Raw genomic sequence first — 13415 nt, 5'->3', positions numbered from 1 at the left:
AGATTCCCAAATTTCCATTAACGTCACTTCCTACCAAATAACCGAACCGAATACATCCGCCAAAAAGAAATAAAAAGTCACCATAACTGATTCCGCTGAAAAATAAATAATGTAAAACGGTTTTTGTTTGACATCATAAAACATAGAAACAAAATTACTGTTTTGACATGTAGTCCAAATATTGGCCGATTTATGTTAGAAAAAAAATAAAATTTTGGTCAGCCCCGCGGATGAATATTTTCATGCATACGTCGGTCAAACGATCCAAGATGTCGGCGACAAAGACCGAGAAGAATCTGCTGAACACAAGAGACTTTAGTAGGGTCGTTTTAACATTAGAAAATGTATTGCTTCCCGATGATAAGCGTTCACCGACACCTTCAATGCAAGATGGACTTGATAATGATACCGAAACAGATCTACGCATACTTGGTTGCGAGTTAATCCAAACGGCTGGTATCCTGTTGAAACTTCCACAGGTGCGGCCATGTTGAATTTACGTAAAATATTATAAATTGTATTGTTCATTTGCAATGAATATGTGTGTTGAAAAATATCAATTTGTCAATTGAGTTGATGGATAGCTGTTATTTGTTATCATAACCGGCTACTTATTCGTTGTATAGGTTTTCTTTTGCCTTACATGTAAAATATGAACATTTGGGCTCATTCGGTGTGAAGTCGATTGTAATTTGTCAAAGTGGGGTGCCCATGTTATTTTTGGTTCAAGTGCACCTCGTTTCTACAATAATTTTCTCATTCCAGACCAAGATGAATTTTAAATAATCAGGTTGTGGAAACCACCAACTTGCGTTTAATTCTCAAACTTGCCTATATAGCTATTGTAAGCCAGTTCTTAGTAAGAGTATGGATTTAATAGCAAAATAATGGAAGCAGGCTGAAAGCCTCTATATCCATATCATAAATAACAAATAAATTCAATATAAATATGTCCGGTATACAGCTTAAGAGTTAAGGAATTGGCATTTATATTATTATTGGTAGTTGAAACAGTTATTTTTGCAGTGTTCATCTAGAGCTATCTCAAAATTTAAAGTGCTGCCCGCCTCTACAACAAATTGTGGCAAGCTATTCCATATATCTACTATTCTTTGACTGAAAAAGTTTTTTCTTGTATTCAGACGACATCTTTTCTTATATATTTTCTTGGAGTGGCCCCTGGTTCTGTTTGCATTGTCCAGTTGGAAGTAATCTCTAGTTATTCTTGAATCATATATATTATTAACAATTTTGAAAATGTTTGATTCCTCCTCTAATCCTGCGGTGCTTAAGTGTTGGTAGATTTAATCTCTCTAGACATTCTGTATATGACATATCCTTAAAACCCGGTAATAGCTTAGTTGCTTTTCTTTGCACATTTCAGTATTGAGATACACAAATGACCTAATTAATCCAACTATGCTGCGGTTTGCTGTTTAAAAATAGTGAAAATCCCTTAAACAGTAATTTTTTGTCATTTATTATTTTAAAGTTGCATTAATTTTTGACAGGGAAATTGATATTTTACCAAACTTTATGCTATTCTACCCAAAATAATGCAATTTTATCTGTAATTTCCCACTTAATGATGTTTCATGACTAAATAAATGCAACTTGGGCGAAATTTTTTATTAAGTTTAATATTGAGTGATCAGTCTACAGTTTTTGGTTAGTTTTTGTTTTGCTGATTTTTAAATCTCTGTTTTTCTGAAAGTGAAAAAAAAAGACACTGATTAAATAAAAAAATGTTAATTATAAGACAAAGTGAAAAGATGAGTGGTCATCAATTAAATATGTATCAAAAATATTATTTATTATTTAATACAATGATGTCTTTCAAAATCAAGGTTTAGACTTTCGGGAAGAGTTACCAACCTCCTAAGTGCTAAATCTGAAAAATTATTAAAATTCTGTTATTTCTTACATACTAGATAGAAATCTTTAATAAGAACAATTCATCCCATTTTAACACCATAAAAAGACAAATGGAAAGTTTCAAAAATGTCATATTATCATTTTAGGTTGCCATGGCTACAGGACAGGTCATCTTTCAGAGGTTCTACTATTCCAAGTCTTTTGTCAAACACAATATGGAGGTAAGGGCAAAGATTTGAACAGTTAGAAAAACTGATAATATTCTGTAAACATGAGGGATTATATCAAAACACAAAATTTACAAATTTTGTAATCCAGATTGGTTTAGGATGAGCTACATTGTAAAGTCATGTATAAAAAGTTCCATGTTGGATTTCTTCTCACAGATCATAGTCATGGCATGCATCTACTTAGCATCTAAAATAGAAGAGTGTCCAAGAAGAATGAGGGATGTGATAAATGTAATCCATCACATCAAACAAGTGCGCAATCAAAAGTAAGTATCACTTTTCTATATTCTTTGTGTCTCTATGTTAAGGTTTTATCTATCTTCATTTGCTTTTGTTGTGTGGCGTTGAGATGAGCTTTTTGCAGAAATTGCGGTCAGTTGGAAAGTTTCTTATCAGGGATTTAGCAAAATGTAAGTAAAAATCCTTAGAGATACTGTTGTTAGATTGACCGAAAATGTTGGAAAGCATCTGATTCTATATAAGACATGGGCGTAGAAAATGCTTATGGTATAGTTTGCTTTCCTTCGTAGAGTAATTTGTGTGAAGTGTAAATATTCCCAACGTTTAACACTATTTTCTCTTTGCTGTATTAAACAGCACCTGGATTCTGCAAATCTTGCTGGGAAACTGCACATGATTCAAGGGCTCAACCTGGCGTGGTGGCCTTGACCTGTGACCTTGGGCTTTCCACCCAGGATACGCCAACGTGGTATGGCGCAAGTCCAGCCACTATTGTCATGGTACATGGTAATGATGGTTTGTATACGATCCTCACCAAATAGAAAGGAGAGAAATAACAACCAGTGACCATACAGTTACCTAATGAGTTAGTAATATGTACTTTGGTATAATCAATTACTTGAATGAGTGATCATTTGATGTGTCGACTCTCACATAAAGATTGTGGAAATTATACTTTAGTTGTGTTATGATCAACATTGCTGCTTTTAATGAAGTAATTATAAACATCTATATTTGCCTCCATGTGAAATTACCATCATGAACAAATGCCCTTATGTCTACTGCTTAGAGACCAATGAAATATATGTATGACATTTTACCACCTGACTTTTGGCAATTTAATTCCACTGTCACTGATATTGATTTTTTTTTTCATTGGTAGTAGACTAGTAATAAATAACATGCATCAGTTGAGATAGTTGGAGGTCTGAATAAATGTTTGCAGAGTAAAAACAAGACCTCCATAGTGTTGAAAGGTTATGTTTCATTAACCGACTCTTACAAAAATAATATCTTGGTAATAGAGCTTTAACCCTAGATAATATAAATTTTGTTTGTTAAACCATACCAACCAGTTAAAAAAGAATCTTCAACTGCCATTTATTTTGTTAAAATTTTGTATTTAAATTTGTATTAGTACCCCATATCAAGGTTGTCCCATAGTAATCGCTGCCCTTCAGCACTTTATTTTGCAGAGATTATCTAGAAGGTCAAACTGTGATGTGCAATGGACACTTGGGGTCAAGGTCACAGACTTGATATAGAACTGGGATTGTAGTTATATTTTTTATTTTATTTTTATCAACACAAGTCAATGTGTCTTTGATGACATCATAATCATCGTGACGTCACAATGCCCAAACGAAAATTTTCTGTTTACAAAATAAACAATGCAATTCCACCCTTCAACAAACCAGGCAAATATCTAATAAGAATGAAGGACCTTTAATTCCGTCAATTTGTTGTTGAACCAACCTGGTAGAATGTTAAAATTGACAGGACACATTTTTGCATTGTTAAATGCTGAAAGTATCTAAATGCTTTTATATGATTAGATATGTGTACTAGGATACTGATATTTTGAATGAGGATAGTTTAGCTGGTAAAAAAAAATCAAAAAATAAAATATAGATTTTATACCAGTACTTGTTTTTTATTTTTAATTCAGGGCATCCATTTAACCTATGATTTTTTTAAAGAAATTTCAGAAGTCAAATACTATAATTATTTCTCTGAAACCTTCAGGATCAAAAAGATATATCCTTTCAATCTCAAGAGCAAGATCTCATTTTAGGGAATCAAAAACATGCTTGCAGGGTCTATTTTTAGCACTGGAATTCATAGATATTTAGTTAGTCTTGTCTGATCACTAATTTACAGATAACGAGATGATCTTTACTTCATATTAGAACCCCATACTCTTAACAATTTAATAATTTTGTCTTTCATTTAATAACAACACCAAAAAAAAGATAAAAACAAAATACCTTTGAAAAGTTCCAGGTTTGTTGAAATCAATGTTTGTGTAATGGAGAGAAGGTATCTGATATTTGTTGCTCTTATCTTTCTTAAAATTTGATTTGTTGGAATTGAAGGGAAAGTTGTCGTCCCAAGTTGGCTGCTATGGACATATGTTGGAAGGATCAACAATGGAAATCCTGTTGCGACAAATGTAACAGACAAAAGTGGAAAAGGCTTTCCATTTACAAATCATAGCATAACATGTTCTCGATTCAACATTCATTATTTTATAGATGGGTTGTACATTTTCTTATAATGCAGGTGTTGTTTTAAAGATGTTCTGTAGGGCTATTCCAGTAAAATATCTATCCCATATTAGAACTCCAGAAATATAGAATTTCTATGTGAGTAGGTAAAATATAGTTTTTACATTAATCTCTTCATTTGGTGATTCCAGAAACCTGTTTGACAAACCTGGAGTCATCAATAAGTTGGGTAGATATTTTACTGAAACCGTCATTGCAACTAGTTTTAAATCTGTATGACAAAATGTCACAAATATCATTTCCTTGGGACATGTCTGGACACTTCACATGTGCAGATTGTGTTTATGTATACATATAGGTAAGTAGTAGAGATTAATTAGATAATCAAATCTGTTCATGTGCTATACATGTAGAACGCAAATTGTCTATTACTACAATATCAATACTTTTATGTTCAGACAAGTGAGTTCTCAGCAATTTTATCCTGGGCCCTCTAAACTTCTCAGAGTAACTTGTAACGGTCACTGGTTGTTGTCCTAGGTGGATTTGTGCAGTCACAGAGAAAATAGTGTTAAGCATTGTCTGTAAAACCATGTTGTTGTTTTCTTTCACAGGCCATGAAGGCATATTATTGACATGTGGTGGAAGTGTGAATAATTTTATCATTGCAGGACAATTCATCCTCTCCCGCTTGATCAGAACTACATCAACCTCAAAAAACAAGTAAACAATGCCGAAAGAAGGGTACTGAAGGAGCTAGGATTTTCTGTGCATGCTAAAAATCCTCACAAGGTAAATCATGCTTTTCACAATATTTTAACATTATACATGTTTTATGTATTGTTAGGTGATTAAGTTACTGAGCTTGTCTAATTCAAAGAAAAGTTTAGTTTAATTCCAAATTTATCACTTTTCAGCCCCATACCTTCAATTCTTTCAAAATGCATATAAAATTTCAAGGAGGTTATTCTTTATTGACATTGAAATTGATAAAAATACCAAGTAATACTATCCATATATAATGGTCTATTTTGTGCAACATACTCGCTGTTCATCTTTATTTGATCACATGGTACAGGACACATTTGGACCTGTATACTTGCATATTGCTATCTCTTAACAAGGCCATCATGAACATGATCTAGAACATTTCCCTGAGAAAGTGGCAGTAGGTGAATTAAAGGTAAATTTTGCTTTTAAGTTTTGGTCTCCTCCACACATAGGAAGGCAATGGGTAATTACGATCTTGTCAGGGCAAGATCAGTATAGTGTTTAGAACATGTATTGTATTTTGTAACGCTTCTTTGTTCCAGGTGATTGTCATGTTCCTGCAAGTGTTGGAATGTGAGAAAGACCAGAAATTGGTGCAGTGTGCATGGTAGGTACCTTATATAGATAATCTTTAACAACCTTAACTGTATCTTCTGACAAATGCCCCCTGGCTAGTTTGTATCAAAATTTGGGATTTGGACTTACACTTAAATATGTGCAGATAAAATTTGGGGTGGATGGGTGCATGTGATGATGTAATCATTTTAGGTGAGAACATGAAAGTGGTTCGGACAGATTTTAATAATTGATGAGAGTGCATATAAATAGCGGTACATTCAAAATTACTTTTAACATTTCCATTTTTGTGCATATTTGTACATGTCATCAATCAATGATGAATTTTAACCCAACAGATAGTTTAAAGATAATGTTATTGCAGATTTCTTGAATGATTATATTTAAGAGGGGGCATTTATTAGAAAGAACACAGAATATGTTGTTACCATGATTTTTTCTTGTATTATCATAAAAGTGCTATGTATTATAGCTTATATATTTTGGATCTGATAAAATTTAGAAGAAACGACTTGTGAAAGTTTCTCTTAATTCAATGTCAGACTCTTGACAGTTTTCTTAGTAATGTAAAAGTAAAAAGGAATACTTATCAATTGGCAGAGTTTTTCCTCTTCATATTATAAATAGCTACTTGTTGGCAAACAAATCGCAAATATATTGTGTTGAAATTGAAAGTGCAAAAGGATTTTTTAACTATTCAGTGGAAATTGGGCATATGTGGTATTGTTAATATTTTTTCCCGTAATTGATGTAGTAATCCTGTGTTAGAATGAAGAAAGTAAACACCATTGCGTATAGAAAATGTGGAAACATTGCCATCAGTCTTGATACCATCGGCGTGTATTATTCTGTATTTCATGTGTCCCATAAATTAAGACACTGGTTATACAGTATAGAATAAGAAATGTATGAACATTAGAAATCCTGTACTTTGACGAGACCTTTCCAGTGGTAAATGGTTCAGAATAGCAAAGCTGATAATTATATAAGTGTTGAATGAGTTAAATGTTGAAGAGTGACAGTGACAGCATTTTGTAGATTCAGTGTAAAATTGAAATAAAAAATTGCAAATGTTGTCTGTCCTGTCACTTGAATATTTGTAACAAACCATGTTTATAGTATGGATCTAAATGTATGTTGGAAAAATGTGTTATTTAATACTGGAAGCAAGCTATTACAGATAATTATTTCTGTTTCCTATCTGATGTGTATAATTTAAATATGTATTGATGTAAATAATATGTTTTAAAGAAAAGTGATTTTGTGAAACTTCTTTTAATGATTGTGTAATATTGATGTATGTACAACATTTAAATAGATTTGGCTCAGAAATTGTTGTTTTACATAATTCTGATAGAATATGAGATGCAACTTCATGCACAACTAATGTGAAACAGTAAGTTGGACAGGTAAATATTTTGATGGTTAATTGATATGAAGTAGAGAAGTACCGATATTAACTCTGTACTTTTCCTTTTTGCCTACCCCAGCCTAGGTGGGTAGATGTGTTGAATTGCACCATCCTCCAAAAACAGCCTCAACCAGGCTTCACCAGCCTAAAGAGCTAACCGTCCGACTTCAAGTCAGCAGAATATCCCGCCACCGCCACAGAAGATGAATTCCCAACAACAAGCTATATGAAGAAGCAGAGAACTGTGTAGTGTTGCACAAAAGTGCCTAACATCATCAACTCAAGATCATTTGTGGTAGAAACATGGCTCTGTAAAGTGGTTTCACTGACTGTTTGTAAATGTAAACCATTGTAAAGACATAGTCATCATGATGCTGGTTTAAATTGTCTACAAAGCTAATGTTTTTAAGTGACCGAGATACAAATGGATTACATATAAGATTTGTAATGCATGAAATCAGTAGCCTGGATCAGAAATAATCACATGTAATCATAAAAGCTTCTTTCAGAAAGGGAAACAGGATTTCCTACTACCGGACCGTTTGAAGAATTGTGCTTGCTAAAAACGGTATACCTGTGTATGGAACAGTGTTGGAGAAAAGTATCTGCGGAGAAAAAAATAGCTGTTGTCATCAGGAGTGGTGGGGCTGTATGGGCTGGTGACTTTTATTGTTCTACCGTTTTGTTTTATTTTCCTTTTTTTGTTTGGTTGATTGTGGTAGAGATATAAAATTGTTGCCGGAGTTTAACACCTACAATAACAAGATGGGTTCAACTACAAGGGTTAGTATTTTGTCATTTTAAATTGTGTGCATCAAATGATTGTGTCCTATTTATCTGAAATGTGTTGGATGTCATTTAATCCAAAACAGTTACAAAGTTGGATGTTTAGACTATTTGTACTCAAAGAATATTTCGATCTTTTTTTACATTGGGGGTCAGTGATACAAACGCCTGATGAAAGTAACACATATGTAACCATCACTGTAGTATTAAAAAAAATCCTTTTGCACTTTTAGATAAAAGTATTGAGAATGTTTTAAATATTTTGTAAAAGTATTTAGTTAGATTCCTTGATGATAACTTAGTTATTATAATTTTAGGAACTACATGAACGATAGCTTCAGGACTGATGTGTTTGTGCGGTTTCATCCTGAGGTGATCGCCTGTGCCTGTATCTATTTGGCAGCAAGACAACTACAAGTATGTAATATTGTCCAAAGGCAGCAGCTCTAGCATAATCATTCCAGCAGTTTTTTTCTATCCATGTAAATTCAGAATCATTGAAACTGTGGTATTGTATTAATGTTATTATACCTTTTAAATTAGGTTGGAATTATTTATTTTAGTTAAATATTTCAGTGGTCAAAGAAAATGTGAATTGGTAAAAAAATATCACACTACACAAGATTTACTTCCCTTCGATCATTAAAGCACTTAACATTATGCTAGTATTAAATAAGATCTATGCACATTTAAAAGGATTTCATCAGGTATATTTATTAGTCTCCCTATCTGTGGAAATGTACAGACTTTAGGTTCTTTCTCTCTGTGTTGTAAGTACATACATAATTTGAAAATTTGTAAACGCTCTAGTTGCTTCATTCCTTGAGGGATTTTTATCAACCTTATTAAAAGGATAAAGGAACATAATATCTTAGGACAAGTTAGAGTTATATGGTTTTTTGGTCAAGGGCTTGGATCACTGTTACTTTTTTTAGCGGGGGCCGGTACAATATTGCTTAAGAAATACCCTGTATGCTTGTTAAATGTATATAAATATATATAAATCCTGATGAATTTCCTGCATTTTACATGATTTGTTTTGTATTATAGATACCACTGCCCAGCAGTCCACCATGGTATTACCTGTTCAGTGTGGAGGACGACGAAGTCTCCGACATCTGTCTCACTATTCTACGGCTTTATGCTCGTCCTCGGGTAGGTGTATAAGTGACCAATTGTCAATTTGATGTTTGTGAAAACTGGTTTTGAATATTCTTTTCACAGGTACAAATCTAAAGCAATAGCAGACTATCTAAGCCAAATTGTCTGCTCTGGTTTAGAGGGATAGATATTTATTCAAACATCGCACAAAAATCTTCAGAAATATTTAATTTCTAGGTGTGACTTTCTGTACAAAAATTGTATTGCTCATTATTTAAGCCAAACTACGATAAACTTGAAGCCAAGGTGAACGATGCTAAGAAGATACAGATTGAAGCCAAGATGAAAGCAAAGGGAGTCTCGTCTGAAAATGGAACACCAAATCATTCATCTCGGACTAGTAAGTGCCCAACCCTACACTAAGTACTGAAAACCTGGAATTATCATTCTTCACTGTTGACATCATGTCTCGTTATGTCTGTAAATAATATCTTTTGGTGAAATTATAATAAAATGAGGATATCATGTGTTGTACGTTCATCTACCTTCATGTTATAAAGTTACAGTCCTGGGTCACTGTGCTTCTCCCTAAACAATTGTTTTTCAACTATGAACAATATATATTATATATAGTTCTGATGTAGTGGTGTTCTTTTCAGATTCCCCAAAGAATGTCAGTCCTAACCCTGCTCTTCTTCCCAGTATCAAAAGGCTAAAGGCAGAAGAAGACAGAGACTCTGAAAGAGGCTCTATGTGAGTATCTAGTTCAGTATTAAAGTTATTACGTTGGGTAAAAATTACTTGATAAAAATTACTAAAATACCCATATTTACTGTAATGGTTGGATTAAGTTCTAAGAAATTATATAGAACTGTTTATGTTAAACATCTATTGAGAAAACATTGTTCACAGAAAGGATAAATGAATATTTTCCATTATTTCATTTGCAATAAACTAGAGAATATGCAGACAATGAACAATATTTTTTTTACTTCTCAGAAAAAATCATTCATCAAAAAAGAAGCACAGTCACAGTCCAAATGATAGAAGCCGGTCTCGGTCCAGAAGTCGACAACGGTAAGTAACTAAATTCCAAAAACCAGTGTTTCCATTTTGTTAATTGGCATGATTACTTTTACTGCAGATTTGTTTTGTTTGAAACATCCTGGCATTTAATCACAATTGATAGGTTACTGTATCCAAAAATAGCCGAACATCATGTGAATATAATACTTCAATGCTCAGAAATTTCCTTTGCATAATCTGTTGTCATAATTAATATATTTGAAATGTATTCAAAATTAAAACCTTCAAAACCAGGCAATTCAATATAATAGGTATATTTTTCCTATAGGTCGTCTCTGTCCAGGTCTAGTCGAAGCTTAAGTCGAAGCCCCTCTGTGAAACGGAGGAAAAACAGGAGTTCTCCACATAGGTACAAGAAAGATCGCTATTCAAGTCCAGATCGCTACATCTCTAAAGAACACAAACATTCCCGCAAGAGGAAGAAGCACTCGCATTCCAAAAGTCGCAGTCCATCACTGAACAAGTCTCCAGATCGCTATAAGGCAAGCCATAAAAAGTATAAGCATGAGAGAGATCGGTATCACTCACCAGAACGCCACCACAAACGACACAGGAATGGCCATCGAAGTCCTTCACCAAGAGACCGTTACGACAAATATCGAAGATGATGGTTGTAATGTCTAGGAAACGTTGAGGCATGATATTGAACAATTGAAAAATGATTGAAACTGAAGCAATTATGTTTATTTGTGTTAAGATGCGTCTTATTACATCACAAGTGAGAAGAAGAATTGAAATTGCTTCAAAATCTAGGTTGATTTTTTTTTTTTTTATGTTAAGGTCTTAAAGTTTAAAAAAAATTAAGACCATATTTGTGTGCCTTACGAAAGGGGCATATAAAGCTTGTCTATTAATTTTTCTTCTTTAATTTTGTTTTCACATGGTGCTACCAACAAAGCTGAAAAATAACGGCTCATGATGATATAATGTCTTTGTGGCCATAAAATTTATATCTTATCTAGCAAGATATTTCTGCTCAAAGTGTGCAGGAAATAACATTATATGACTGCTTATTTAATGCATAATTTTTTTTATTTTTTTTTGTTCAAATTATGCATATATATATATATATACACAATGAAAAGTGTCTTTATGGATATTCAATCACTGTTATATTGCCAGTATTTGTATTTTTTAACACTTGGCCAACACAGGTGTTGGGGCATTGGTATTGAAATTAGGTTGATAGTACAAAAAAAATCTGCGATAGAGATACATTTCTGCAGCAGACTTTAGGGGAAAAGAAAGTATAAAAGTGCTAAATGATTATTTAAGATTTGCCATGTTGATAAAGATGTGGTGTGTTTTCACATTCTGTAAATCATTCATTTATTGAAACTTAGGAAGCAATATCGTAGATGAAGAAGTATCAACATTAAGTTACTTACAACATAGGACCAATCGTGTTTACTGGACTGCTTTAGGTCTAGATCATTTAAGTTGATGGAACATGCAGTACGGGTACTTGCATTTTTGTTTAGTTGGGTTGGTGTGTAAATTGAAGGACTAGTGTGATATAGAATGGTAGAATGTGTTTAGATGTTTGTGATGAAGATGTGAAATATGTACATACAGACGAATGTATCTCGATGAGCAAGGAAGTTGGAAGGAGAAGGTAACAAGGGTGTGTTGTAGGTGTAAGTTGTTGGGAGCAAGGCAGTATTTGTGATCTTTCTCTACACAAATTGTACATTTATGTATTGGAATTGGTATGAAGCTTTTTAATACAAAATTTTTAAATTGTAATACAGTGCGTTTGTTTTGTATTCAGTTTTCACATTCTTTTATCTAGTTTTGTACTTCATTTAGTAATCCCCAAATCTACTGTGATACACATTACAGAGAAATATCGAATCAAAACTCACCACAACACCATCCTTGTTTGTTTTGTGAAGGAGGTAAAATACCACGATAATTTCAGTGGTGTTTATTGGCCAACTTCGAATCACCTCGGTCCACCCGTCTGTCCTGATGATACATCTTCATATTTGGGACCCATTAGCTTCTTGACGACGGACGAACAATTTCTGACAGGTGATCTGCCGGAGAGCAGTGTAGGCAGGGTATGAATATTCATTCTAGGGACCCATTAGTCTGTAGTACATACCAATAAATCAAAAATATAAGAAGTCTGGCCCCTTTGGTGCCAACTTACTGTCCATACTGAAGGTAGATATTTGCGGTACATCCACCTTGGAATGTTTATCACTATCTTGTGATGAATAAGCTGGATTTTTCTCTAGTTTTCAAGTCTCCCTTAGGAATAAGTAGCCGTGTTTCACGTGTACATTTTAATTTTTGTGATGCTTTCCATTAATTACATGGATGAACCAACCAAGAAATTGAATTATGTCATCAAAATACTTCTCTCAAAAGCAGTCCGATTTTGCAATGGCTAGATCTAGATATAAAAAACGTATATTCAGTATAAATGAAAGGAAGAGAAAAATATGCAGGGTTTGAAAAATGCCATAACCCCGGTAGAGACTTCCCATTCCTTAGGTGCAATATTGGATGAATATGTGGACTAGGATCATGAAAAATAGGAAAAATACTTACCCCAGTAAATATTTTGTGACATACAAATGTATGAAGATATTTATAATTTTCTAAAAGTAATTGTGCATTCCTGGAGGGTGCTGGTCTTATTTTCAGGAACTTTTGACTTTGAAGAAAACGATTTCCAATAGTTGACCCAATAGTAAATATTAATATTTTATTTTCCAATACATGTACTCTGCTTTCATTCTACAATTTTTATAATACCACTGCTTGATGAATTTGTAATTGTTCATACACGGACAAGATTAAAGTGCTCTCATTCAAGATGGCTGTCCAATAGTCCTTAATGCAGGGGCTTAATCACAATTTTGAAATATAATACAAATGAGCATTCTTTATAGGATCTATATACATCTTGACAGAATATGACATATAGAGTACGTACCAATGAAGTAAACCTGGTATGTTATTGAGGAGTCATGCCAAAGTTCCCCTCATCTGTCGACATAAAGTACAACAGGAAAACAACGGGATGTAAACTGAAACTTACTGTTCGATCTTAAAGGGGATAATGTTATTCCTCCATTTACTGTGACATGTTCACTATAA

At 33.4% G+C, this 13415-nt stretch overlaps 1 protein-coding gene across 1 annotated transcript; it reads left to right on the top strand.

The window, feature by feature from the left end:
• The first annotated feature begins 240 nt into the window (after positions 1-240).
• Positions 241-12050, top strand: LOC117314844 (cyclin-L1-like). The gene is made up of 11 exons (XM_033868964.1): positions 241-479; positions 2022-2096; positions 2262-2371; positions 5245-5365; positions 5887-5951; positions 8435-8534; positions 9168-9272; positions 9498-9618; positions 9878-9971; positions 10218-10295; positions 10573-12050. Exons 1-11 carry the CDS (start codon positions 243-245, stop codon positions 10910-10912), a joined length of 1446 nt encoding a protein of 481 aa, XP_033724855.1. The 5' UTR covers positions 241-242; the 3' UTR covers positions 10913-12050.
• The last annotated feature ends 1365 nt before the right edge of the window (positions 12051-13415 follow it).

This window comes from Pecten maximus, chromosome 16 (assembly GCF_902652985.1).
Source record: "Pecten maximus chromosome 16, xPecMax1.1, whole genome shotgun sequence".
In the NCBI taxonomy this organism is placed as follows: domain Eukaryota; kingdom Metazoa; phylum Mollusca; class Bivalvia; order Pectinida; family Pectinidae; genus Pecten; species Pecten maximus.
This window is presented reverse-complemented; position numbering and strand designations above follow the sequence as displayed.